General features: G+C 36.5%; 2 protein-coding genes across 3 annotated transcripts in view; both read left to right on the forward strand.

The window, feature by feature from the left end:
* LOC125868829 (mannosyl-oligosaccharide glucosidase GCS1-like) overlaps positions 1-24,894 on the forward strand; it is a 206,422-nt gene that overhangs the window by 13,702 nt on the left and 167,826 nt on the right. For both annotated transcript variants that reach the window (XM_049549404.1, XM_049549405.1), the window contains 9 exons: positions 1,145-1,231; positions 1,355-1,423; positions 1,502-1,598; positions 8,872-8,954; positions 9,760-9,867; positions 10,837-10,958; positions 11,070-11,177; positions 11,270-11,343; positions 15,564-15,689. In XM_049549404.1, coding sequence (XP_049405361.1) covers positions 1,145-1,231; positions 1,355-1,423; positions 1,502-1,598; positions 8,872-8,954; positions 9,760-9,867; positions 10,837-10,958; positions 11,070-11,177; positions 11,270-11,343; positions 15,564-15,689 — 874 coding nt within the window. The remainder of the gene's footprint in view (positions 1-1,144; positions 1,232-1,354; positions 1,424-1,501; positions 1,599-8,871; positions 8,955-9,759; positions 9,868-10,836; positions 10,959-11,069; positions 11,178-11,269; positions 11,344-15,563; positions 15,690-24,894) is intronic.
* LOC125868833 (mannosyl-oligosaccharide glucosidase GCS1-like) overlaps positions 21,276-24,894 on the forward strand; it is a 5,496-nt gene continuing 1,877 nt past the window's right edge. The window contains exon 1 of the mRNA XM_049549409.1: positions 21,276-21,360. Coding sequence (XP_049405366.1) covers positions 21,307-21,360 — 54 coding nt within the window. The 5' untranslated portion in view covers positions 21,276-21,306. The remainder of the gene's footprint in view (positions 21,361-24,894) is intronic.

Below are 24,894 nucleotides of genomic sequence, written 5' to 3' on the forward strand. Positions count from 1 at the left end.
AAGAACCTCAGTCATTTCTACCTTATATACTAGTTTTAGTAGGGTAGTTAGAATGTTAGTTTCCATGTTTCTAGAGGAAAGGATGCCAGGAAACAAGACAGTGGGGCCTGATAAAGGAAGGAGGAAATGGTGGAATACTGAACCAACTTGTATATGGTGAAAAATTTGGAAGAAAAAAAAGAGGAACTTGAGGTGTTTGAAAGGCAAATATAGTTCCATTCAGAAGATACAGGCTAACAACACTTTTTGGTTCTATCTTTAGTGCAAAATTGAACTTGTAGATGCAGTGCTCTGTTTTAGAGCTTCTAGTATCCATACCTGTTTAGGAAGGGACATAATCTTTTTATTTTATTTTATTCTTCACAGAGTTTCCAGAACACTCAGTGTTGCTTTGGATTCAACCATTCACATTTCAAAGAAAAATTTCTATAGGGAAGGATGTAATCTCTCAGGTCTAGATATGCCTTTTCTTCTACCAAATTTCAGTCAACCACGAAGAGTGCTTTGCAAAGGGAAGAAATTTGTCAAACTTGAGTTAGCATGCTGGCTTTGAGGTTGCTTTATACCAAAGTGAGGTTGATGACGACGACTTAGTTGCATCTTTAACACCTTATACATATGTATACACTGCTTTCATCAGTAAATTTTACTAACAATAAACTCCATATAAGGCAAAGGATTGTTAGTGTTTAAAGATTCTTTTTAAGAAGCTTGTGTTTTGGTCATTCAAAGCATAGATAAAAAGCTCCATTTAACTAGTATTTCTGCCTTCTTTTCAAAAGATAGGTATGAATAAATGTTATTTCTATAGGAGAACTGATCCCTTCTGCTCTGAGATGTTGTAATTATATAGGAGAAACCTTGATTATGTTGTTATCACTTTCTTTCATGAAGACTGCATGACTGAGATCCCTCTATTATAATGTTGTTTTCCTGTAGTTTATTGCTAATTCTAGAAGATTGCTTTGACATCGTTTTGACATTCTTTTGAATTGCAAATCTGTACTTTATATTTTAACAGTACAAGAACTGAAATGGTAGTTCTGCATTGTACTCTATGACCCTCTTTTTAATGTTTCAGCAGGTGCTCTTATTGTTTAGCATTTATCTGCGGTTAGATTTTTATTTGAAGAGCTTCTTGTAGGATGTATCTGGAGTACATTATTCTGGCTTCAAGACACCTCACATTCACAATCTCTCTGATCTAGTCCAGGCAAATTTGGCAGTCCAAGTACGCATACTATTCATATTTGTAGCTACATTGTTGGAAGTTATGTCAAATCTTACAGTTTGCCTTGTACCTTAGTAGTTGGCCACTTAGTCTGTTGCTTGCTTTTCGTCCATGTTTTGTTAGGCAAGACAATTTGGCCATTTACAGCTTTCGGACTCATCTGATGATTCTCCCAACATTTTAGTATTTCAGGTACGTTCTCAGTCAATTATCACTATCTTCACTACTGCTGATCTATATATTGTTAAGTAGGTTTTCTTTTTAATCCAGATTTCTGCTAGGATTCCTTTCAAAGCAGACATTGTTTTTCTCTCTGGAACCAGTACTCGTGATTCAAGAGTTGAAGAACGGGCCAGCAGGCTGACAGGTTTATGCTGAGTTCATTAGAGTATGATTGACATAAAAAGGAAATCTTTAGATTTTTTTGTTGATAAGTGGAAATCTTTAGATTCTTTTAGTTAATAAGTGGAAATGTTTAAAAAGAAATTCTGGAATTAATCTGACTTCAACATGTATCTAATGAGGAAAGTAGAAAAGCGATGGAGGTCAAAGGGGATTAAAGATGATCCATTTGTTTGTCATAGGTAAATGAATGTAATGTTGACCTGCAGTCTAGTAGAAAAGAGATTTGTAATTGTTCGCCGGAGATGGAGAAGCAGGGATGACAAAGGACCAATGGGCATAAGCCGTATATAGAAAGAGCTAGGGTTATAGAGGAGAACAAGCATGTGAACACCTCTGAGGAAGTTTTTTTTAAAAAAATTGTGCAGCTACCAAGGATCCAGAGACACCTGTCTTGGAGTGGGGGGCCACTTAAGCAAAATTTGGGCCCTGATTTAGGCTAACAGGCAATCATCAGTTAAAGAGCAAAGGAGCCACCTTTTAAAACAGGCCCAGTTTTACTTACTGAGGCTCATCTCCTTATATCAAACCAGTTTATATTTTTAGCAACATGCAAATAGGTCCAATGCTGGTAGAGTTCAAAGCAAATTGTCTAGATGTGGGTTTTTCAATAGTAATTCTGGGGACTTGCTGACTCAAAATTCAGAAGAGAACCAAGCACAAAAATTGTATGACAAGGTGAACCAAAAAGAATCAGATGATTACATAGATGCAATGACAAATATAGAAGGGGTTGGAACACTGATTCATAGTAATAAAGACAAAAAGCCATGCAATTAATTGAGTCATCTGAAGCTGCTGCACGGATTGTCAAGGATGCTGAAGCATTAAATTTTCAGCATCAAGATGAAGATTTTGATGGGGAGATGGATGCATCATTAAGGGTTCATCAAAACATAATCAAATTAAGCAAGCACGTTGGGATTGAATTTCAGGGATGCGAAAAAGAGACTGACACTTTTCAAGAAGATTGACAGTATCTATTATGTAGGAACCTGAGCCAGGGGTTACGACAACTCCTAAAATAAAAGGCTTAAAAGAGTTGAAAGGCCTGGTACTGGACATGAAGTCCCAGAGTACAGGGGCAAGAATCAGGGGAAAGTAGTCCTGGATAGTATTTGTGAAATTAGGTCTAAGACCTAACTCATACCCCAAAAGCTAGCCCAAAGGGGGGAGGATTGCCTAAGCCTTATAAGGAGTCGACCCATCTCATTAACCACCAATGTGGGACTTTTGTCATTCTTTAACACCCACCTGACCCCTAGTGCTTAGCACCTGGTGCGTGGGCAATTTTTATTTTTGGGGACCCCAACATTGGGTGAGATGGACCCTGCTCTGATACCATGTGAAATTAGGACTTAGGCCTAACTCACACTAATTTTGAAAACATTTTATTAGAACAAAACACACATTTTTTTTCAAAAGAAATAGAAGAAGAATGTCATATCTGTCAGAACCTCACCTTACTATCGATAAAATGGTTCTCAAAATCAAATTTACAACAAAAAAAGAAAAAAAGAATTAAAATCTAATGATTTTTTTTTTAAAAAAAAATGGAAGAATAACCAAAAAAGGGTGGGAGGGTTGGGGAGGCAAAAAGGACGGAAGTAAGGCTGATGGGGTGGGGGTGGAGTGGTAGAAAATAGGTAATCTTATTTATTTATTTTTGTTGAAAATTAGTTGTTTTTTTATAATTTATTTTAAAATTATTATTTTTACACTCAAATGCCACATGTCAACTTTTAATTAGTCATCATATCATGTCATGTCATCCACGAGTGTATTACACACACTTTGTAATTTCAGCTGATTGTCAAAAAAGTGTCAAAATGACACAGCGGGGCCCTACTTGAGGTGTTTAAAATGAACAAAGCCTACTTGAGGTGTTTAAGTGAAAATTGGTGCCAACTTTAAGGGGCTGCCGATGGGTTTGGAAAGAGGAAAAAGGGAATCCATTTGTGTTCAAGATGCTAATTATGTGAACAAAATGCAAAGGCAATTAGCCATCTCTTTCTACATTGCAAAGTGATTAGTCAGTTATGTTTATCATTTCAGAGGTATAAGATGGGCAATGATAAACTGAAAATAAAACTGGAAAATAGAGGGGGATAGCAACACAAACAAAGTCAGATGGAAAATTACCCTTGCGTCAATATGTAGACAAGAAAAGGAATTCTAGGTGTTTTGAAGATACTTGTAGCCCTTCAAGAAGGATTTAAATGAATTGTATTCTTACTCTTTGCTATTGGTGCAATTCAGAGTATATAGATGACCTAATTTTTGTAATTGATATTTTAGGTTACTAGTTTCAAAATAAATATTTTGCGCCTTTGAGCCCGCATAGAGCCTTTTATTATACCTCGCCGAAAATCTGATTGTTGCAAAGCCACTTCTCTATGGTACCCGTTGTTGCTTCCCTCATAAGATGGAAGGGTTTTTGCGGAAATATTTCCTTTGAGGTTGGGGATGGAAGCATGATTAGTTTCTGGGCTCATACGTGGTGTGGGGAGAACATGCTGTGAGAAGTCTTTCCTAATTTATATCGTGCATCTTAGCATCTTCGAATTCTACTGTGCCAGGGCACAAACCAAGCACACAAGGACTGCGTAAATCTTTGGTCTTGTCTATCATAGCCCATGTTGGGCTGACTCCTTTTTAGGCAAGAAAACCACTAGTTGAATTATTAAACTATTAAGACTAACTGAAAAAAAGGCACTACTCTTCTTCCTCCACTACTGATATTGACTGACCTGTTGATAGGATAGCAGTGACAGTTTAGCGTATACCCGGAGAAAGAAAAAAACCTTTTCAGGATGAGACTATGAACCCTAATGGAGCATGAGAAAGTAGTTGCAACAAAGAGAGAAGACAGTCAAACAAATTGTGGCTCACGATGGGTTATTCACAGGGACTTAAATTCAGAAGGAACCTATAGGATTAGTAGTTGGACAAATTTCACAATCTGATTGAGTTTTTGTATGGGCTAACCACTCCTAATAATTTATCAGATTTATGGAGCTGGTGAGAGAGTGGATATGGATTATTCACTGTTTGCTCTTATTTTAAGAGGTTACTAGTGAGAGGGGAAGGTACTTTCTCCCATGACTCTATTTGGATCCCTAGAGCTCCAAGGAAGGTATGTTTCTTTGTATGGTTGACGGAGAGGGGGTGCGATCGTAACAATAGAAACCAAGAAGGAGGAGGATCACCTATGTTAGTTGGTGCTCTATGTGTAAGAGCACAAGAGAAAATGTAGATCATCTCCTATTGCATTGCAAGGTGGCTAATTGGTTACGGAGGGTGGCCCTCAACTTGTTTAGGATGCAATGGGTGATGCTGGACACAGTAAAGGAGGCTTTTGCAAAGTTGGACTTAGGAGGGAGAAGAGAAGCCCAAGGGCATGGAGTGTTTCCCCTTTAGCAATCATGTGGGTCATTTGGAAAGAGAAAAATGGGAGAGCATTTGAAGGGGTGGAGCAATATTTTGTCAAATTTCAGAGAGTGTTTTGTCTCTAGTTTCTTTTTGGTGTACTTACGAGGTCCCTATTTGCATAGATGATTGGATCTCTTTTGTTGAGAACCATATTTATGGTTTTTGGATTCACTGATGTAAATATTACTTTTTGGTTTCCAACACATTTGTGTTGATGATCTATCCCGATGGTTACTTTTGTCTTTTGTTCGTCTGCTTGATAACAAAATCATTCCAGTAATTCTTTTTTCACTTATTATCTCTCTTTTCCCTATATGTGGTTAGCTTCTCTGACGCTTGCAGGATAAAATTAATTGTTCGAGTAAGAGGAACTCTAAAGCATGAAAGCACATTTCCTTAGGCAGCAAGGATCCTGTATTATCGATTTCAGTGTATCTAAATTTATGTTTCTGAGCTTTCTTTCATGTCCAACCTTGAGGACTAGTGTAACATGAACGTGCTCTAGCTTTTAGCTTTCAACCCTTAGCTTCCTTTCCAGAACTAGGAAAAACTACAGCCTGAAGGGTTATGTCTGCCTCTAATACCACATCCTAGGCAATAGGCATAAAGTTTTCATAAACAAAAGAACTATGGAATTCTCTTTCAGTGTATCTTATATATGGTTCTGAGCTTTCTTTCACATCCAAGATTTAGGACTAGCAATTAGCATAGTATGAATAATTGCTTGATATTAGTGGCTTTTGGATTTTCACCACTTAGCTTCTTTACCAGAGCTGGAAAAACAGGGTTATGCCTTCCCCTGTACCACACCCCAAGGGCAGATTATTACAACAATCACTACATCTCAATGCCAAGCAAGTTGTGGGTTGCCTATGTGAATCCTCACTGTCCATATCGATCCGTTTAAGCTCATCTGGGTCTAGGCGTACACTTTTCCAAAGTTCAACCTAATCCAAACACTGAGGATAAATACTTAGGAAGCTACAAAACTCTGGATCCTTTTTCTGTTAAGTCTTGTTATAAGTTTTTGGTTGCTGACCCACAGAGTACTAACTCATGGCCTTAGAAGAACATATGAAGACTAAAGCCACCACTTAAAGTGGCTTATTTTGTGGTAGTTACAAGAAAAACATGGTTGAAACAGGATAACCTCCAGAAAAGAGGTTTCAAGTTTGAAACAGGTGCCATCTTTTTGGAACAAATCTAGAAACCATTAACCTTTTTTTCCACTGCACTATTGTTTCATAATTATGAAATTTATTTCTGAAAATGCTGTGAATTGAACGGACAATGCCTGAAGATACAACTGATTTGATGAGAAGCTGAGAAAGAAGGGGCATGTCAAAAGAACAGCAGAAATGGTGGAGAACTATTCTAACCTTATATGGTGGCTATTTTGAAAGAGTCAAAGAGAGAAATGTGAAATGCTTTCAAGATACAACCTACTATAAATAGAAGATAAAAAAAACATTTGTATACTTTTGTTTTCTTCTTGGTCGAAAGAGGAATTAATTAGTGATGTAGAATTGCTACTAGACACACTTGAATACATACTGATTTGATGAGAAGTTGGATCATTCTGTAAATATTTCAAGCACAATTCATAGGACATTTTAATACTTACTACAAATAATATTATGGAATTCAGTTGCTAAATTCTCAGGAGTCCCTATTATGTGAACTTTCCTCGTTGACCCTAAAGTTAAATAGTATATTCTGTATTTCTTATACGTGTTTAAGACTAAGTAAAACTGTCAATTTAAGTAAGCTGTATAATCCCACAAGTAGGGTTTGGGGAGGGTAGGATGTACGTAGACCTTACCTCTACCTTTATGGGGTAGAAAGGTTGTTTCCGATAGACCCTCAGCTCTAAGCTTGCTTACCTAGTTGAAATTATTATGAATTTTCATATCAGAAACAGTCTAGAAAGTTATGCATTCCCCATTTCTATTGCCATGTCCCATATACCAGTTGAAGTTTGACCTTGGTCATTGTTGTCTGATTCTAGGAGCAAAAGAAATGTTTATTCAAAAAATTTCTTGCGCCGAAATTTTTTACTAAACCCAAATTGTGTGAGAAATATAGGAAAAGAATATTATTGAATTGTTGTTGTGTCTACATTATTACATTGAGACCCTATTTATAGACACTAGAATACAATCTTTTACCAAGTAGGATACTATTTACTATTCTTATTTCTATTTGTATTCCTATTCTTATTCTAAATAAGATTGTATAAACCTAGTCCTATTTTAATAGGATTGTATAAACCTATTCCTCTTCTAGTAGGATTGTATAAACATATTCATGTTCTAACACTCCCCCTCAAGCTAGTGCATACAATTCATGTACCTAGCTTGTTGCAAATGTAATTAATACGAGGATCGGTGAGGGGCTTGGTGAGATATCTGCAAGTTGATCAGTTGACTTCACAAAATTGACAGTCAATCTCAATGAGCGTGTCTTCTCATTAAATACTGGATTTGATGCATGATGTTAGTCAATCTCAATGTGCTGAATCTTTTCATGAAATACTGAATTTGATGCATAATGTCGATAAAACACAGAGTGATAAAATTACAGTGTTGAACTTCCCCAAACTTGCAAAGACTGTTTCAGACCATAGAGTGATTCACATAATCGACATACAAGGCTACTAAACTCCCCCTGGGATACAAACTTCTCAAAATCTAGTATAAAATATATGGATCGTGTTGGAATCAATAGATGAGTCGATATTAAACAAGAAAGTCACCGAAAAATTGGCCAGAACATGCTCATACGCCAGAGTATTAGATTTGATGGCTGAGAGTGGTCACAATCTAAGAAATAAAATTATATGGATAGGGTCAGAATGATGACATGACCCAACTAGAAAATAGAAATTATATAGGAAAGGTCGGATTGACGGCACGACCCTATTGAAGAAGAGAAATATTATGGGTAGGGTCGGAATGATGGCACGACCCTATTGAAGAGAAATTATATGGGTAGGGTCTGAATGATGGCACAACCCTACCCAAATTAGATTTGAGGAGTCACCGGAAAGACGAATAGAACTATGCAAATCAAATCTGAGGAGTCACTGAAAAGACACACGGAGCTATGCAACTCAGATATGAAAAAGTAGTTTGGAAAAATTCACGGTACTACGCAAATTAAATATGAAAAGTAGTCCAGAGGGATGCATGATGCTACGCAAATCAAATATGCAAAAAAGGTAGTCATCGGAAGGATGTCACGGTGCTACACAAATTAAGTATGAAAAAGTAGTCACCGGAAAGATGGCACGGTGCTACACAAATTAGATATGAGAAAATAATCACATGAAAGGTAGACGGTCACCCAACTTTTGCTAACATAATCATTGGCCAGACGGGCAACATATATGGGTAATAGCCATCTGCCGGCAGCGGAAGCTCTTTGATTGTTTACCAAGATCGTAGAAGCTCTGATACCATGTGAGAAATATAGGAAAAGAATATTATTGAATTGTTGTTGTGTCTAGATTATTACATTGAGACCCTATTTATGGACACTAGAATACAATCTTTTACCAAGTAGGATACCATTTACTATTCTTATTTCTATTTGTATTCCTATTTCTATTCTAAATAAGATTGTATAAACCTATTCCTATTCTAATAGGATTGTATAAACCTATTCCTATTCTAGTAGGATTATATAAACATATTCATGTTCTAACAGTAACTATATGTTGATTAAGTTCAGTTTGGGGAAATTGTCTATGCTATATGAATTTTTTCCTATCCTCATCCTAAACAAAACTCTTCCCATTGTTCCAGGTACTTCACTCACTAGTTTATTCTCTGAGAAGCAAAAGGAGTTCGACAATAAGTTTAAGAAAAGCTTTATCCTATCTGATGAGGTATCAAACAATTTATAATCTGTGTCCCTGATTATGCGACAAATTGCACTGAGATTTAATTACCTATTTTAAGTTAAAAAATGAACCGTCAAACGCCTATATGTTCATTATATCAAGCACCAAGATACTGGAACATATTTTCAGTTTTTTACTCTCAAAAACTGTCGCAATTTGTGATGAAGGGAATGATTCTTTTGTGCAAGTTCCTCTGATACCCTTCCCCCAATTTGCACCTGGGATCCAACGGAAGAGCATATGTTATTTTATTCTTCTACATGCAGTTCATGGGATGTGCATGAGTATGAGATATTTTAAACCAAATTTACGTTGTACCACACAAATATTTGCAGTACAGACCTAGGTAAGTAACATCATACATGCTATGAATGTGTAATTATGTTAACTGAAACTAACCCATGTTTTACTATTAAATTTGCTGCATGGATCTAGGAAAGTGTGCATACTGAATCAATTCAATGCTCCTAATGCCGTCAATGTAGTTATAAAGTTTTTCTGTTTATATCGATGCACGTCTAAAGTTCACTATGTAATTTGATCACTTTGGACTGAATTCAATTTCAATCTGTGAATACTCTACAAGTTCTTTCAGATTGTAGAAAAAATATGAATGTCTGTCATGCTTCTTATAAAAAAAGGAATGACTATCGAGCTGATGACAAAATCGTACCACTTGTTGTATGCTGTATTACTTGCAGTTGGAAGCCATTTCCTTGTATTAACTTCCATGATGCAACATCTCTCTCTCTATATATAATGCAGAACTCTTTATGTCTTATCTTTTCAGCTTGGTTTGGAGCCTGTGACTGTTGGTAAGGCTGCTCTTGGAAACATGTTGGGTGGGATTGGATACTTCTTTGGCCAGTCAAAGATTTCACTTCCATCAACCTCCACAGTAAGAGATCCTAGTAGTGATTCCCTGCTATTTTAGAAAACTCGCGACATGTGCAATAACCTAATGACAGTGTTAGATAACTCTATTTTTCTCTTATATGCAAGAAAATATTTAGAGCTCTGTGATGAAGAGCATATCATCATATCTGAGCCTACAATGTACCAACAAATTAAGTAAGAGCTTTAAAATATGGCCGAATTAGGAAATTACTCAAGTAACTATACTTTTTCTCTTCTATGCTTGTCAAGCAAGAATATTCCGGTAATACTGCATTTAAGAATCATGTTAGTCAGTCTATGATGGGAGGATTTTAGGAATGGTGCTATTAGTGCTTGAGTGGTTACAGGGATAATCTGCTGTTTCTCTTGATTTGAGACTAAAGTTGACTAGAGGAGAGGATACGTTGCTGAAATCTTGAAAATAAAGAGTTTCAAGAAGAAGTATAGATGAGGACACCTACTAAGTTCATGTTCTCATCTCCAATTGCACACTTCTTGAAGGGAAAGAGCAGAAAATGTTCTAGTTAAAACTTAAAACTAATTACAAATATATTTCTTCATGCTAAAGTTGCAATATCATAACTTTTGACATCAAATGCCACTCACCTTCCCAAAAAGGATGATAAATGGAAGGATTCCCCAAACTGCAATCTAGTCAAGCTGTCATTTGTTTCTTGTTTCCTTGGCTTCAGGAATCTAATGAGTGGGGAGCTCACATAAAATTGGCTTCCCTGCATCACCCCAAGTATATGCTTCATGATTTTGGATGTACTGATGATTAATTTGCTAAGTTGATAATTGGTGTAACTTTTACTCAAGACTAGTACCTGGTCGCAAAAGTTCTTTGGATGTCCAAAGCACTTCTTGAAGTTGTATTATTTTCACTTTTGGAGTCCTTTAGTTGTTTGTTCAATAATCATAACCATTTGGATGTCTAATAAAGTTCTACAATGGCTCCTGACTTGTACAGCCTAATGCTGGAGATAATTCTGTCTTATACTGGCCTGCTGAGCTATATACAGCAGTTCCAAGTCGGCCCTTCTTCCCAAGGGGCTTCCTATGGGACGAAGGTTTTCATCAACTGCTAATTTGGTCAGTGACTTGTTCGTTTTTTTATTTGTTTTCTACAGCTTAAAAATAGTATTTTAGCTGGTTTCTAGTCCCTTTGATTTGCACTTATAAGGGAAATCTTGAAACAATCAGGCGTTGGGATGTATACATTAGCTTGGATATCATTGGACATTGGCTAGATCTGATGAATATTGATGGATGGATTCCGCGCGAGCTAATCTTAGGTGCTGAAGCATTGAGGTAATATATGGTGGATCCCGTTAAGCTTAGTTAACTAGTTCATAGTTTTTCTTGTAATCCCATCTGAAACTTCTATGTGGTCAACCTTGCAGTAAGGTCCCAGAAGAATTTGTTCTTCAGCATCCAACTAATGGAAACCCACCGACACTGTTTTTGGCCCTGCGAGGTATTTATTTCTCTACTTTTTCTTTGGAACTTTCTTGAGAAGATATCCTTCTCTTATTGGAATAGCTATAGCTGACTACATGTTATTATACTGTCTTGCAAAGTTAGTATTGTTCATAGTCTGTTTGTTGTTAGTGAGTAGTTAGCTTAGCTTAACAGTTTGTTAGTGGTTAAATATCTCCCATTATTAGTTGGTTAGTTTCTGCTTAGCTGGCACCTAGCTTTCCAAAGTCAGTCAGTGGATCGGGTGTGTATATGTAGAGATCTCACAGAGAATGCATTTTAGTTTTCACTTTTCTATTTCTGAAGCTTCTCTCTTTTTCTCTAGTGGCTTCCCAGAATCCTCCATAGCTAGATTGGAGTTTGTTGTTTGCTACCATTGTTATGGCTTGATATGATATCAGAGCTTAGGAGATTAAATTGATCCTGTTTCTCTCATTGCCTGCTTTAGATCTACTTCTTCTACATTCTTCCCCTAGTTGCAATTTTTCCCTAGTAGCAAAAATAGTTTTCTAGATTTTTAACATTTCTCTTATGAAATTGAGACACTCATCAGATTTCACTTCTCATGGCTGAGATTGAGAAAATGATGGTTCTGTCATTGATTCTACTAGTCCTCTGTACATGCACCCATCTGATAATCCCGATGGTATGCTAGTTCCTGTTCCATTCAGTGAAATAGGTTATCGATCATGGAGACACAGTGTATTGCGAGCTCTTTCAGTGAAGAGCAAGTTAGGCTTCATCAATGGTGAGTGCGAACGTCCAGCTCGTGAGTCCTCCAAGTGTCAACCATGGGAGAAGTGTGACAACATGGTCACTTCTTGGATCTTAAATTCTCTGATGGAAGAGATCGAAGATTGTGTGGAATAAGCTAATAGTGCTGCTGAATTGTGGAAAGAATTGGAGGACTTTTTATGAACGGACCAATGGAGCCAAGCTTTATCAGATTCAAAGGAAATAAATGATCTTTCGCAAGGAGCACTTGACATTACAAGTTATTACACAGAGACGAAGAAGCTTTGGGGGGGGAGGGGGGGGGGGACTTAAATCCCTTGAATGCGAAGACTCAGTGCACTTGTGGAGCGAAAGAGAATCTGCACAAAGCAGAACAGGACAGGAGATTCATTCAGTTCCTTATGGGACTCAATGAGGTGAACACAATTGTGAGAGGAAGTATCCTCATGATCCACTGCCTTCGATGGCACAAGCCTTTCCCCTGCTAGTTCAGGATGAGAAAGAGAGGGAGATGAGGCCCTCAAATCAGCTTGTTGAGTCTACTGCTTTCAATTTAAATACGCATGGAAATCTAAATTTCAGGACAAACCATTCTGCCAATAGCAGCTCCTTTGGCTCTTTTTTGAGCCTTCATGTGGCCCCAATTTTCTCCTCTATTGGACTTGGTCCATGAAATACGTGTACTAATGTAGCACTTAGCCCACTCCTTTCTATAATTGTTAGGCTTGAGTTCTTCTTCCATGATAAGCATCTTCTAGATTTCCCATTGAACTCTGTCAACCTCTAATGCAAGTATGCCAGTGTGGATGCTATCAAGTCTTCTTCCTTATTTGAAGATCTTGCAAAACACAATAGATACTATAACTTAGTTATTTGGTGCTGGAGCTAACAAATAACATGTTAACATCAATGTTATCAAAAGCGAAAAGCTCAAAAAACTCTTGAGGTATGTTGGGGCTTTAAGCTCAAAACACAAATAAAGCGTGGACTTTTTTTTTTGATAACCGAGAAATCCGTCTGTGACCTGCCCTTTGGACCAATCACAGCCTTCTAAACTCGGTGGATAAAGGGCCCACCCCTCTACCCTTCTCAACTTAAATACCGGGATTCGCTTTGCATGGTGTGGGGCTTGAACCTACAACCTAAGCCACAAATCCTCCACCTTTTGCCACTTGAGCTAGGCCTTGGGGGCACAAATAAAGCGTGGACTTTATTGATAAAAGGCGCAAATGGAGAAAAAAAAATACAAATATGTATGTGTAGTCCAGGATTATTAATCACAAGCATGAATGATAAACATATGGACAAAGAACTTGAAAAAAATTATGATAAAAGGCTCGTTTGGCCATGCAATATGAAATCATGAGATGAAGTTGATGTTTTGTTTGGACATGCAATTTGGACTTTTTATATTTTATGTTTTCTCATAAACATAAAAACCCCATAAGTTTTAAAACTATTAAAATTGTCACAATTCCTGGTACAATCTTGCCAAATAAGCAAAAATTTATAAAATCACATAATACACTACCACAAAGCTATTCTTAAAAAATACAACATTTATCGATCAAATCTTAGTTCAATAAAAAATAAAATTGAAAAGTTATTTTTATTAATTCAACATAATCTTACCATAATAGTTGGTCTTGTCCTCGATATAATGATGAAAAATTATTTTTTATTAAATGTTGATTTGAATGAAGTAGTAATAAATTAGACTGGGTAAATAAATTTGATAAAAAATAATGAATTTGGTGAATATAAATTGTAAACAAGAATTGATTTGAAGTAATAATAAATTTCACTTTGGTGAGAATAATCTTTATATGAGATATAAATGATTTAAGATGTAATGATATGAATTATAAATTTTATTTATATATGAAACAAATGGCTAGTAGATATATGTGGCTCTTTTTTACAAAATATAAACTTGTGGGTCAACTTCTATATTTGGAAAATCCCAAATCATGATTTTTGGAGTATTTGGGATTTCATTTCATGATATGAAATCATGAGATGAAATCAGCGTGAAATCGCATGTCCAAAGGCTGATTTCATCTCATGATATGAAATCGCATGGCCAAACGCCTACAAAGTGAAAATATCAATTGTTTGGTGTCACATCTTTAGGATCACGCTCATTGGCAAGGAGAAGTATGCCTTAGAGCTTTGATGACGACACTGAAATGCCCATAAAGTGAGGCTAAACACTCAACATGTTTTGCTCCTCGCTTTAGGGCTGAAGCGCGCCTTTGAAACACTGGTTAACATGAAACTCAGGCACATGAAGCATGATAATGTAATATCAGGTGCACAAACAACAGAAATTGTTCCTGAGATGGGGGTTAGAGAGCTATTGGCTATTCTGACATAATTCATGTTAGGACTAAAATAGTAATTTTGTAAGTGTTTAGAGGAGCCTGTCATGTGTCTATTATCACTAGAATTAACAAATGAAGAATCAAGGTGAGCATTAAAGGCAATTACTGATTGCACATAATTAGATGTGGCAGCAAAAGGTGAGTCAAGTTCGGTCAGGAGTCTGCGAAAATGCTGAATTTCATCTGAAGACAGTTTTTCCCGAAGATGTTCTCCTGGATGTCTCCACATTTTCTAGAATATTAGCCAAACCCCTCGATGGACCTACACATTTCCCCCCATGGTTTATGTTGGTATGCCGTGTAGTTTCCAACATGACTCTTTTGTATGCCTTGGTTTCCACAATAATCACACTGTATGTAACTTTTATGTGAAGTGCTCAGCTATTGGTTGTTCAGGAGAGACAGTTAACCCTGATTTTTCAGTTGATGCCTGATGCAATATGACACCTCATCGGCTCTCTTCCTGTTGATCAGAGGAGTATGCATTCTAGGAACCAAGAATTTGAATGCTGATTTGATCATACACACTTTCCTTTTAAACCAATTTTTGAAAGAAAACTGCATCATCGGAGCACTCTGCTTGGAGATCCTGGTAATAGTCAATGTCCAGCCATAAATCAATTAAGGCGGAAGCATAATCGGTAGAAGTCAACTAACCTTGCTTAGTGACATGCGCTTTGTTTTTAATCTCAAAGATCTGGCCATTATTACCCCTGCGAGAATGAGTGTCCTAGTTCAATTTCAAAAAAAATAAAAAATAAGTGCCCTAGTTGAATTTCAGGTCTTTTCAGCAGTATCAAGCAATAAATATTGCTTAGAGATTCAGATCTGCTTTCAACAATGTGTATCTTCTTAATATTGTAGAGCTTGAACATATTCTTGCACTTTCCTCGAGTTTGAGGAACAACTTGCTAACTATATGACAAAATTTCAGCTTACCGCCCATTTGCTGCAAGTTCTGCTCTATCCATCTCAACATTTTATGCATTGCAGAGTTAATTGGACCCCAGTTTTCTCCATCTGTTCATAACGAAGTCTGGTTAAACAATTTTTTGAGTGGTGTGGTGGAACAGTAATCACAGTAAGTTACTCGTTTCAGATCTGATCTCCAAGCTGAAGAAAGAAAAGTTTGCTGCAACTGAGGCCAGGGATATCTCTGTCTTCTTGGATCGGGCATTTGTCCGCCTTGAAGCATGGTTCAAATGGTTTAACACAACTCAAGCCGGTAAGTTTCCTCTTTTGTGAATTTTATTTACAAAAAGGTCCATCTTTTACTGTTTTTACTAGTTGATAAGCTGGGAATGTGATGTTACTAGTTACTATGGTATCAGTCTAACTTCAGTTTGTTTATTAATATTTTATGATTTCTTTTTAAGAAGATAGCCTTCCGTTTGCCAGTGATCTTAAATTTATCTAATTCTTAGGTGTAGAATTAGTGGTGACCATGATTTACATTTGTCAGCTTTATTCCATTTGTTTCCGCTGTTAAGTTTGTGCCATTAAATAATTCAGAACTGACAATGTGTGTTTTGGTTGGTACTGGATAAGTTTGAAATATCTTTGTCGGTTCAAATGGAAAACATGTCAAAACCGATACACTTACCAATGTAACCTTCAAAGCCTTAAGATCTTGATAAGCTTGATATTCTTTTATTTTACTCCATCAGAACTGTATCAATGAGACCCCATTTGTGGGATTACACTGGATTTGTTGTTGTTGTAAAACTGTATCAATGTAACAATAACCTTCAAGCTTGCTGCTGACGGTTGGCAGATAAGTCTTTGGAAGCTGAACTTTGGACGTTGCAATCTTCTTTGTAGAAGTGTTTAAATCTGCGGTAGCAGTAGTACCAGTAGAAGAGGAAAACTTTCCCATTGAAAAAAAAAACGTGTTTACCACTTTATGTAATGAAAATTATAAAGTACTTCAGCAAGATTTTTCATCAAAAGGAATTGATGTAAAAGCTATCAAGTCTTGATGGTGAGGTGCGAAAAAATGTTTTGGCATAATCTACGGAGCTCATGCTTTTCCCCAGATTTTTGAACTACACGCTTTCCTTTTCCTGATCTTCTATTTGAGTTGAATGTGATTGTTTCTTACCTGTTAAGTTTTTCAATTGCAGGAAAGGAAATGGGTAGCTATTACTGGCACGGAAGAGATACTGCAACGACCCGTGAAATAAATCCTAAGGTTTTGATCTAAAATATGTCTATGCTGAAAACTTCTCTACTGATGTACTTTTATTTCCTTTCTCTTGAAAGTTGATAGGTAGTATCATTTCATGGGTAATTTTCATTCTCCTCTCGTCAAATACAATTTCTGAAATCTTGGAGGACCTATATTAGATCCCTAATCACTCAAAAACCTTGTTTTTCTTTTTGTAATTGTTATTTATGTGGACCAATAAATGAGATGTATAGAGAATAAGCTAGAGAAGAAGTAACAAGTTTGGCAAAGAATGAGAGCAATGTCCTTCAGCCCTGCAATATTTATATTATGCAGACCCTATTTACAATGATCTAGTTATGTAAATCACTTAGCTTCACATATTTCTAGATAGTAGATAGCCAAATAGAGATAGCTATGGGGATACCACATTGAGAAATGTAAATAATGTTTGCGTCTTTAACCTATAAAAGGATATATGCAGAAGACATACATCTTCTCTTGTTTCTCTCAGTTCTCTTGTCCTTGTTTATTTCTCACATGGGATCAAAGCATTTACAATCTTTGTGAAAAATATGAGTAGCTTCTGCCTCTGGTGGGAAGCCTTATGCTGCCTGCATGAACTGACTTTTCCATTCTTTCACAATTAGTATCGTCTGTTTTCACAACCAGTTCTCTCTATCTATTCTATGGACTTGAAGAAGACTACTCACAATCAGAACCAGATGTCATATGAATCGCAAGAATTTGAGGCTTTCGGGGAATTTTAGGGAAAAAACTGGACATTCCGAGGAGGAAGTCAGAAATCTTGTTATTTCAATCGGAAGAGTAAGTTAGTGAAGATTTCAAGAAGAAGAAAAACTTCTTTGTATTTCTTGATGAATATACAACTCATGGGAATGGGTACTTATGCAATGAGTCCTAAGACTGATTAAGGAGAGACAATGTCACAAAAATATGAGTAGCTTCTGCCTCTGGTGGGAGGCCTTGTGCTGCCTGCATGAACGGAGTTTTCCGTTCTTTCACAATTTCTATCTTCTCTTTTCACAACCAGTTCTCTCTATCTATTCTATGGACTTGAAGCAGATTACTCACAATCAGAACCAGATGGCATAATGAATCGCAAGAATTTGAGGCTTTTGGGGAATTTAGGGAAAAAACTGGACATAAAATCAGAAATCTATTATCTTAATCGGAAGAGTAAGTTATTGAAGATTTCAAGAAGAAGAAAAAACTTCTTTGTACTTCTTGATGAATATACAACTCATGAGAAGGGGTACTTATACAATGAGTCCTAAGAGTTGAGACTAAATAAGGAGAGACAATATCACATAATCAATTGCAATCCATTTACAATATCATTCTACTCCTGTAATTAAGCTATCGGATTAATCAACACCCCCCTCAAGTTGGTGCAAAAATGTCGCACATGCCCAACTTGCATACCAGTGTATGAAAAGTCTGTTTGTTGAGGCCCTTGGTAAACTCATTAGCTAGTTGCTTTACCGCTGACACATGGACCAAACTCAAGATACCACTCGTAACTTTTTCTTTGATTAAGTGTCGATCAATTTCAACATGCTTTATTCGGTCATGTTGGACTGGATTTAGAGCTATAATGATTGCAGTCTTGTTGTCACAATACAAGGAAAGTTCCCTTTTCCAGACAATCGCAATTTCTCTAGTAGCTTTTGTAATCACAATTGATCTCGCAGTTTCCAGACAATCCCTCTTTCCAGACAATCGCAATACTTCGCAGTTTTCCTAGATCCTTGATCTCGAATTCTTGTGCCAAGAACTTCTTCAATTGGGTTATCTCCTCTTTGTCATCTCGTCATTACTATGTTATCAACATGAACTATGAGAAGATTGTTTTTACCTTTTGATGTCTAATGAAGAGGGTGTAATCAGCATTGCTTTGCAGAATTTGTCAAACCAAGCTCTAGCAGATTGCTTAAGCCCGTACAAGGCTTTCGAGGGTGCATGGTGTTTAGATGCCATGCCATCAGAAGGGAATGATTAGAATTCACGGAAGATATATGCCAGAACTTAGATGAGAAGGGTCAGAATAGTCTTGTGACCCGAGATCTGGAAATAGTTTTTGGCAGAAGTCACCAGGAAGTTGTAGATTTGGCCGGAAAGTTAGCTTCCGCGCCAGGACCCTAATTCTGGGATCGGGAAAAATAATAAACAGGTAGGTATAGGCTCAGATGTTCCAGTGACCCCAACAGGAAAAACAAATCCAAAAGGAACTGACCAGAAGAGGATTGTGTTGCAGACAACCAACCAAGAGAGAGAAAACTCGACCTCTTTGGTAAAAATGTAACCCTAGTGTTGCACGGTAGATAGGTCACCTGAGAAAGACATCAATGGCTTTGATACCATGAAGATTTCAAGAAGAAGAAAAAGCTTCTTTGTATTTCTTGATGAATATACAGTCCATGAGAATGGGTACTTACACAATGAAAAACAATATCACATAATCAATTACATTCAATACAAAATCATTCTACTCCTATAATTAAGATATCAGTGTAAATCAACCGTAAGGAAGAAGCAACCGAAATGAAAGAGCATCCAAGGGCTGGGTGACTCTGTTAAATTATGATAGTAGAAACATCAAGGAAAATTTAGGGCAACTCTTAATCGCAGGACTTGTTAAGGGTTTGGTCTAGAAATTAGGAGTAGTATCTGCCTTTATGAACGGGATACTCTTTTCTTGTCTAGGTTCTTTTTCCTTTTGGGTAAGATATAGTCATTTTGTAAGGGTTGCATCCGATGCTCTTATTTATTAAATAATAGGGAAAAGGCATAAATTCCCCCCCTAAACTTGTCACGAAAAGTCAGTTACACGCTTATATTATTGTGATGACCTACGCACCTGAATTACTTAGAAGTGAATTTATTTCAACCCTGACGCACATATGACTAGTCACTTGATGAGAAAGTGTTTCACACTCGCGCCATGTCATCACCACGTCACTGCCACATCAATAATTACATTAGATTTTAAAAAAAAATTCTTGTCACCCAATTTCTTCTTCTTCCCTATACATCATCAAACCCACCATTAAATCACTACCATGGTTGCTATTATCATCAAATTCACTTCACCACCCATAATCAAATTCACCACCGGAATCTTCCCACAACCATTGGCATCATAAAAAATCGATAACAAACATCATAAATTTATCTAAATTCACCATCGGAACCAAATCACTATCATTGAAATTCATCACAATCATAACCATAAATTCACTATCCACATCAAAATCACGAGTTTCATTGTCATTATCGAAATTAAAAGTCATACCACCACTAATTTTTCAACCATCACCAAACCCACCGCAAAAAATTGTCACAATATACAAATTTCATTCAAGCTCAAAGAGGAGAATTGTGAAAACTTGCAATATTTATTTGCAAAGATTTTAGTCAGACAATTGAAAAACTAGTGCTCGATTTACTATTACTGGTTTTGAAGAAAATCTAGAGAGGATTTTTTTGAGAGAGCAGAAAGATGTATGAACATACATTAAAAAATTGAATTTTGTGCGAAAACATAGAAACTTTTTACATAAAAAGAAAAAGCAAGATCTGAAAATTTTCTTATTTCAAATGCTCACAATCAACAAAAAAACACAAAAATAAATTGAATAATTGACTTGAAGAATTTGATGTGGGAATAGTAAGGATTGACCAATTTTAGATGTCTCGCCGGATTTTTTTCGTACAGTGAACCTAATTAATTGAACAACTTCGTGATCTTTGCGATGGATTTCTATCCCGCTATGTTGTTTTCTATTTTTCTCTTGGAAATTTATCATGAAAAAAAATTTGTTTTTCACATTAGCCATAGCAAAAAGAGTGTTTGTGATAAGAAAAAAATGGAGGAAGAAGAAAGGTAGAGTAATGCGAAGGAGAAAGGTGGTGGTGGGAAAAAAATTGCCTTTTTTTTTACTCAAACGCGCCTTTTTATTTTTTATTTAATCTTATTTCCATGTCAGCTTTGAGGATAGTATTAAATTCACTTTTGAGTAGTATAAGTGTGTAATAGGTCGCCTCAATAGTTTAATTGTGTAGCTGACTTTTCAGTACAACTTCAAGAGTGAATTTATGTCTTTTCTCTAAAATAATAATATACCGAACAAAAAATGAGCTACACATTCTTCCGGAGCATGAAAAAATTTAAACATAGGATAGAACAATAAAGGATCAGTGTAAAGATAATGGCATAAAGAACACGTAACATGTTAAATGGAATGTTTTATCTCCCTAAGTGAAGATGAACGTACGTCACGTGGATCTTAGATGCTGGATGCATCTTGCAGCAGATTCCATGCACTCAATAGCAGAGCTTCTGAAGATGGATAAAGATATAAAAAATGTATAATAAATACACAAGTTCCTTAAAGCATCATTCTCTTAGTTGGCTGTAGCACCATCTGGAAGGGTTTTATCATTGAACTGCAACTGTATAGTAACAGGGTAACTGCTGCACCTTTTAAAGTGTCTGTAATGCTTATTGGACATTAAAATTTATCTCAAATGTTTCAGATGCACTTAGACACTGCAAATGGAGCTTATTGTGATTATGGAAATCATATAGAGAAGGTATGTGGTTTATCATATTAACATCGTCTGGGGGCAGAGTATGCATAGTTTATTGTGAATGATGATTGGTGCAGATTTTATTCGTGCTTGCTATAATTCCAAACATGATCAGGTTCATCATGGTCTTATCCATGATTAGTTAATTCATTGATAGTGTTGTCTGAACTCTGATGTATTTGAGTGCTGTCTGTTTTACCTTACTTTGCACATTGCACTTCAGAAAACCTAGCTAGGTGGGTTTTATCAGGCGAACAGTGAATCCCAAGGTAAAGAGATATGCATGTAAATGTCTGAAACCTATATGAATGAATTTGAGGAAACCTGATCTAGAAGCATTCTCTTAACCTCATAGTGCAAATCGAAATAATTATCTTTAAGCATCTCAAGCTTAAATTCAAAGGAGCCCGTAGTAAATGTTTCTGGAGGAGAATATAAATCGAGTCTTTTCTCTTACAAGCAAAAGTGAACTAATAAGAAACCTACTTGAGTNGATGAGTTTGAATGTAAATATTCAATGTTTATATGACAGTTTTGATTGATCTATTGTAACTTTTTCTTCAATCTCAGATTCAACATGTCTCCTTTTAATCCCATTAGTACTATTTTGGGTCAGAATAAACTAGAGGGTTCTAACTATGTTGACTGGAGGAGAAATCTCGACATCGTGTTAACTGCTGAAGAATATAAGTTTGTACTTCATGAGGAATGTCCATTGAAACCAAATGAACAGTCTAGTGATGAGGATAAGCTAGCTTATCAGAAATGGCGCAAAGCTGATGAGATGGCGCGATGTTACATTATGGCTTCAATGTCAAATGTGTTGCAACATCAACATCAAGCTATGTTGTCTGCTTTTGAAATTCTGGAGAATCTCAAACAAATGTTTGGAGACCAGGGTCGATCAGCTAAGCAGACTGCCATGAGAACTCTCATGAACACTAAGATGGTTGAAGGCACTCCTGTAAGAGACCATGTTCTAAAGATGATAGGTCTTCTGAATGAACTAGAGGTCTTGGGGGCTGAAATTGACAATGACTCTCAAGTTGAGATGATATTGCAGTCTCTGCCAGACAGTTTTCAACAATTTTGCCTAAATTATAATATGAATAAGATGAGTCTATCTTTGGCACAATTGTTGAATGAGCTGCAGGCGGCAGAGACACTTGTGAAAAAGGCACCATCCATGGCACTAAATGTTGAGAAAGGTTCTACTTCTAAACCGCAAGGTGGACAGAAGAAGAAAAAGGCTCACAAAGCTAAGGCATTTGCACCTCCAACTGGGGGCGTGAAAAAGTCTAAGGGCAAGTGTTTTCATTGCAAGATGCCAGGCCATTGGAAGGCACATTGTCCAGATTTCTTGGCCAAGAAGAAAAACAATCCAGGTAACTCACTTTCACTTGTCGTTGAAACATTTTTAGCGGCTCTTTCTACCACTTCATGGTGTGTAGATTCAGGAGCCACTGATCATATCTGCACGACTTTGCAGGGGTTTCAAGAAACGCGTAAGCTGATTAAAGGTGAAGTTAGTGTTTTTCAAGTAGATGGTTCAGCAGCTCCAGTTTTAGCATTAGGAAATATTACTTTTTTGTTTGATAGTGGTAGAGTTTTAATTTTAAAAGACGTTCTATATGCACCTGCTGTTAGAAGAAATTTAATTTCAGTTTCTAAAGTTTTGAGAGATGGTTATGATGCTAATTTTTCTGATAACGGTTGTGTTATTAGCTATAATAAACATCTTGTCTCTGCTGGTACATTGATTGATGGTCTTTTTATTATTAATGTCTCTCCAGAATTACAACAAACCGTAGAACTGAATAATGTTAACCTTTCCAGTAAAAGAAAGCGTTCTTCTGTTTTTAATGAGACTTATCTATGGCACTTGCGTCTATGTCATATAAATCTAGATAGGATTTCAAGGTTGGTTAAAGATGGACCTTTAGGTTCATTAAAAGTGGAGGCACTACCAACATGTGAATCTTGTTTAGAAGGAAAAATGACTAAGAGACCTTTCCCCTCAAAAGGAAACAGAGTCAATGATAAACTAGAGTTAATTCATTCTGATTTGTGTGGCCCGATAAACATTCAAGCGAGAGGTGGGTATGAGTACTTCGTGACTTTCATTGATGACTACTCAAAATATGGATATATTTATTTGTTGTGTCGTAAGTCTGAATGTTTTGAGAAATTCAAAGAATTTAAGGCTGAAACGGAGAAACGACATGGAATATATATCAAGTCATTGCGATCTGATCGTGGTGGCGAATACCTCTCTAATGAGTTCATTAGTTACTTATCAGAACAAGGAATTACATCTCAAATGTCTGCACCTAGAACGCCACAACAGAATGGTGTAGCAGAAAGAAGAAACAGAACTCTTTTAGAAATGGTTAGATCAATGATGAGTTACTCTGATTTGCCTTATTCGTTTTGGGGATATGCCTTAGAAACTACAAATTACATTCTGAACTTAGTTCCTTCTAAATCTGTTCCTTTGACACCTATTGAATTGTGGACTGGGCACAAACCTAGTTTGAAACATATTCGAGTTTGGGGATGTCCAGCACATGTGCTGAAAGGGAAGGCAGATAAATTAGAACCTAAAACAGAAGTATGTGTTTTTGTTGGATACCCTAAAGGAACGAAAGGTGGTATGTTTTATAATCCTAAAGAAAAGAAGGTCATTGTGACTACCAATGCCAAGTTTCTGGAAAAGGATTTTTTAGCAAACCATATTCCTAGAAGTAAACTAGTTTTACAGGAATTAAGCAAAGAGATAACAAATCAATCTACTGAAAATAATGGAAACCAAATTCAAACCCCATATGTTGGAGTTAACATACCATTGCATTGTAGTAGTGGGAGAGATGCTAATAAACGTATAATTCCACAAGTACAAGTTCCTGAAAATTCATTGCATCAAGGTAGTGGGAGTAATAATGAGCAGATTGTATTAGAGAAAGAAGTTGTTGATATCTCTGTACCGCAAGGTGCTGAAGATAACATGGATACTCAAGATCCTACATATGATGTGGTTCCACCACAAGATCATAATAATGTAAATCTCTCTGAACCTACTCCTGCAACTGTAGTGTCTCGTTGTAGTGGGAGAGTGATAAGAAAACCACTTCGGTATGCACTCTTGGGAGAGTCTTTTGACAGAATCCCTGAAGAGTCAAATACCGAACCTGTGAATTATGACGAAGCACTCCAAGATGAAGATGCAGAAAAATGGTTTGTTGCTATGAAATCAGAAATGGAGTCCATGTACTCCAATAAAGTATGGGATCTTGTAGAATCACCTGTAGATGGAGTTAAACCCATTGGATGCAAGTGGATCTATAAGAAAAAGAGAGGAGTAGATGGAAAAGTGCAAACTTACAAAGCTAGACTTGTTGCAAAAGGGTTTACTCAAAAAGAAGGGATCGATTATGAGGAAACTTTTTCGCCAGTAGTCATGCTTAAGTCTATTAGAATTCTCTTATCCATTGCTGCTCATTATGATTATGAAATTTGGCAAATGGATGTCAAGACAGCTTTTCTTAATGGAAGTCTTGATGAAAACATATTTATGCGACAACCAGATGGTTTCATAGAAAAAGGAAAAGAACACATGTTGTGCAAGCTTAAAAGATCCATTTATGGATTA

Source organism: Solanum stenotomum, chromosome 6 (assembly GCF_019186545.1).
Source record: "Solanum stenotomum isolate F172 chromosome 6, ASM1918654v1, whole genome shotgun sequence".
Classification (NCBI taxonomy): Eukaryota; Viridiplantae; Streptophyta; class Magnoliopsida; order Solanales; family Solanaceae; genus Solanum; species Solanum stenotomum.